At 50.6% G+C, this 4202-nt stretch overlaps 2 protein-coding genes across 3 annotated transcripts in view; one reads left to right on the top strand and one right to left on the bottom strand.

The window, feature by feature from the left end:
- The window catches only part of LOC114071433 (scale keratin-like), a 1379-nt gene extending 922 nt beyond the window's left edge, over positions 1 to 457 (bottom strand). The window contains exon 1 of one of the 2 annotated variants that reach the window (XM_027909263.1): positions 133 to 457. In XM_027909263.1, coding sequence (XP_027765064.1) covers positions 133 to 457 — 325 coding nt within the window. Of the gene's footprint in view, positions 1 to 80 lie in introns of both variants that reach the window. The other variant, XM_027909262.1, reaches the window with a different exon arrangement.
- Positions 458 to 4025: 3568 nt separating this feature from the next.
- The window catches only part of LOC114071435 (scale keratin-like), a 778-nt gene continuing 601 nt past the window's right edge, over positions 4026 to 4202 (top strand). The window contains exon 1 of the mRNA XM_027909265.1: positions 4026 to 4197. Coding sequence (XP_027765066.1) covers positions 4026 to 4197 — 172 coding nt within the window. The remainder of the gene's footprint in view (positions 4198 to 4202) is intronic.

Below are 4202 nucleotides of genomic sequence, written 5' to 3' on the forward strand. Positions count from 1 at the left end.
GGGGGTATTTCCACGGGGTTCAGCAGGACCAGCAGCTGCCACGGCCGTACCTGCCGTACCAGGAGTAAGGGCTGCAAGAGCCAAAGGATCTGCCATAGCCCCACAGACCCCCATAACCCAGGGATCCATATCCCCCATAACCCCACAGACCCCCATAACCCAGGGATCCATATCCCCCATAACCCCACAGACCCCCATAACCCAGGGATCCATAACCCCCATAGCCCAGGGAGCCCCCAAAGCCTCCGAGAACGGGGGCTCCGGAGGATCCCACGACTGAATCCTGAGGGAAGGAGCTGAGGATGGGCCCGGGGAAGGTGACAACCACGGGGGGTGGCTGGATCACAGTGGTGGAGTCGGGGCACTGGCGCACACAGGGCTCGTTGCCGCTCTCAGCCAGGGGCTGGGGGCGGAGGACGCCGCAGGCAGAGCTGGGGGACAGGTCGTAGCAGGACATCTTGTAGGGGATGGGAGCTCCCACACTGGAGGATTAGGCTGAGGAGAAGACAAGGAGTTCAGAAATCAGCATCAAAAAATAACCAGCCAGGCGCAGCGTTCTGAGGAAATACATCGATTTCTCCCGTTGCAACGTTAAGGCTTTCAAAAACCCTCCAAATGTTTCCCAAATGCCCCCACCTTGCTCAGAAAATCCCATCCCTCAAAACACCCTGAGAAGAACTGAGAGGTGGTTTTCAGGCATCAAAAACTGAGAACCGAGGAGCAGAGGCAGAGAGAGAACAAAGTGACTTTGCCCAAGGTCGTTTTGATGAGTCAGGAGGGGAACTTGGATTTGGGTTCAGCATGTTTACATGAGATGTAGCTTATGTAGAACTTAATTACAGTAGCTTGATCTTCCCACTTATCCCAGTTTTGATGAGAGCCAAGGGAACAACAGATTATAGGATTGCAAATGCCTGGGTTGTTCCGAAAGCCATTTGACAAGACAATAAAGTTCAAATCTCTCTCTAAGTGAGTCCTGAAAGCCCTGAGCAGAGTCTTGAGGAAGAACAGGAAAAGAAGAAAGTAAAGGGAAGCCAGAAGATTCGTGGTAGCAGGTTGCTCCAAGCCCTGCCCGACCTGGCCTTGGACACTTCCAGGGATAAAGGGGCAGCCACAGCCTCTCTGGGCAACCTGTGCCAGGGCCTTCCCACCCTCACAGAGAGGAATTTCTCCCCAATATCTCACCTAAACCTCCTCTCTGTCAGTCTGAACCCACGTCCCTTGTCCTGTCACCCCAGTTCCTGATGAACATCCCTCTCCAGCTCTCCTGCAGCCCCTTCAGACCCTGGAGGGTGTTCTGAAGTGTCCACACCACCTTCTCCTCTCCAGGGTGAACATTCCCAGCTCTCCCAGCCTGTCTCCACAGGGGAATGGGGGGGAGCTCCAGTCATCTCAGCTGACTTAGAGCATTGCCCAGTTGCTCCAAAGTGTTTCTTGCACCAAGAACTCCGCAGAGCTCCACGCCCCAAACCGCTGTATCTGCCCCCTCCAGAGACAGAAGAGACTCTTCATTAGAGCCCCTGCCACGAGTCAGTGCAGATGCACCAACAGAGCCGGGGGGGGACACCAACTCAAGCTGAAACCAGCACCAGAAAGACACCCCAAGAGCACCAGGGAAAGATCAGACTTACCCAAGTCACGGAGAGAGTCGAGGGAAGTGTTTGGAGGAGCGAGGAGAGGGAAGAGCTTTTATAGCAGAGCTCGGAGGTCCGAGAGCAGCACGGGCTGCCCGCCCCAATTCCGAACCCGCGTCACCACCACGAGGTGATGAAATTGTTGGGTTCATTACTGGCCTTTACGAGGCCTTTCAGATTTGTTTGTAACGATGATCCAAACATCTCCTGAGATTATGGGGAATCCTTTCATCTTGTGACGGACTTATGGGGGGGGGGGGGAGGAAATTAGTCCTTGGCGTTGTTCCTGTCGCTTCCTTGGAACTGCAGCAGAAATTCCTGAGCCAGCACCTCTTGTTGTGTATTAATTTCACACCTGAAGAATGGCTCAGGGGTTTAAGGGGATTACAAACTGTAGTGTCATGGAGGGGGGATTTGTTTAAGTGCCTGTAATTCCCATTACAAGCTACCCCGACAGAATTTACAGCCTGTCCATGTGGCATGCAGGAAGTTTGGGGGTGGTTTCTGCTTGTTTGTCTTCCCCATCTACAGTTGGGAGCCTTGGTTTGGAAGGTCCAAGGGTCCTCAGGGTTGGAAGGTCCAAGACCAGGTTGGATGGGATTTGGAGCAACCTGTGGAAGGTGTCCCTGCCCATGGCAGGGGTTGAAATGATCTTCCAGGTCCCTTCCAACCCAAACCATTCCACCATTCTGTGATTCTGTAAAGCACAGTGGGAGAGAGAGAGCTGTTAGAAAAGCTTTCAAAGGATGTTCTATCTCTGCCTTCTGCTCAAAATGTCCCAAAGGACTTCCCAGTGTTTGAGAAAAGGACAGGGAGAGCAACCCATGGCTGAATGCACAACAAAGGTAGCAATTTGGTTGCACTATTAAGCACTGAGCAGCTCTAAAGATCAAAGTGACCACCCCAGAGTTGCTCCAAAGAATTTGTTCTCCCAGGTCTGTCCCACCCTGGATTTATTAGGAATAAAACCGCGCACCTCAGGTGAGCAGACGGGTTTCTGCCATCAGCAGGGGAGAAGCTAAGGGAGGGCTATTAGGCTAATTCCTGCTGCAACGCCAGGGATGTGAATGGGATGATAACAGGAATAAATATGACATGTCACCACGGGAGATGAAAGGGCTTTTTCGGCGACCAAACGCCCCCATCGCGTTTCACGAGAACTCGGAATCCGACAAACAAACAGAAGAGTCAGCAAAACTTTGAGGGCCTTACGTGTCGTATTAGTTTTGGGCTGGCCCCAATTAGGCACGTCCACAAATTGCTCCCGAGTTGATCCCTGGGATCTTGGGAACTGTATAAAAGCTCTCCCAAGCCAGGGCTCTTCACTTCACCTTCCTTGCTTTGTTCACCTCCGTGAGAAGGGTAAGTGCCATTCTGCGGGAATTCTTTCCCTAAAATTCCAGTATCTCTTTTCTTCTGGCTTAACTAAGGTTGGAATCATCCACAAGTGCTCAGAGGGTTCTTAATAATGTTGGATTGTTCTGTCCTGACTTTGTTTTTCTTCTCTGGCCTTCGACAGCCATGTGTTTGGGTCTGAAATGGTAAAATTGGGGTTTGCAGGTGTTGTTTCTTGTCAGTAGAAATTAGGGCTACTAAAGCAGCTTCCAGAACCTCAGCAGAAGGTTTGTTCAGTTGATAGGAATTTTTTTTTAATGATTATATCATGTGAGTTCTTGATATGTGTCTATTTATATGTGTGTATTGTTGAGGGGACAAGCTCAAATCCCAACCTGACTGAACTAAGATAACACCAGCAGTGTCTTCCACTTTAATATTTTATTGTTTCTGCTGGTAGGGAAAAAAAAAAATTGTTCACAGGCAGTATTCCTTGTCCTTCCATGCTGGTGTAAAACAAATATGAAACAACTGCTCACACACAGCTGTTGTAAAAATGGCTAAAAAATGGATAATGTAAAAACACATCTTAGTTCTTGGCAGGCATAACGTTGTGTAGACATTTAGAGAAGCTTTGAAAATCTGCTTTGTGGGGAAAAAGAAAAAGAGCATAAAGATTGCAAAGCGAGAAACCAATTTATTTACTCAGAACTTCGTGCTTGACTGGCTGTTTTGGTGTTGAATGTTGAATTTTTTGAGTGAGGGGCGATGAGAGAGAAGAGCTTGGAGGGCCAAGATCAGCACTGGTTGCCCTCCCCAGTGTCAAACAGGCGTCACCACTGAGGTGATGAAATTGTTGGGTTCATTATTATGAGGCTTTTCAAATTTGTTTGTAACGACGATCCAAACGTCGCTTTGGATTGTGGGGAATTCCTTCACCTGGTGAGGGATTTGGGGAATGAATTAACACCTGGCGTCGCTCCAGGAGTGGAATTCTCTTCTCTGCAGCCTGATCATCGCCGTGTGTTGCAGATTCACTCCCATCCCCACTGCGAGATGTCCTGCTACGACCTGTCCCCCAGCTCTGCCTGCGGCGTCCTCCGCCCCCAGCCCCTGGCTGAGAGCGGCAACGAGCCCTGTGTGCGCCAGTGCCCCGACTCCACCACTGTGATCCAGCCACCCCCCGTGGTTGTCACCTTCCCCGGGCCCATCCTCAGCTCCTTCCCTCAGGAT

This window comes from Empidonax traillii, unplaced genomic scaffold (assembly GCF_003031625.1).
Source record: "Empidonax traillii isolate 1590-97213 ecotype Southwest subspecies unplaced genomic scaffold, ASM303162v1 scaffold2020:size47286, whole genome shotgun sequence".
Classification (NCBI taxonomy): domain Eukaryota; kingdom Metazoa; phylum Chordata; class Aves; order Passeriformes; family Tyrannidae; genus Empidonax; species Empidonax traillii.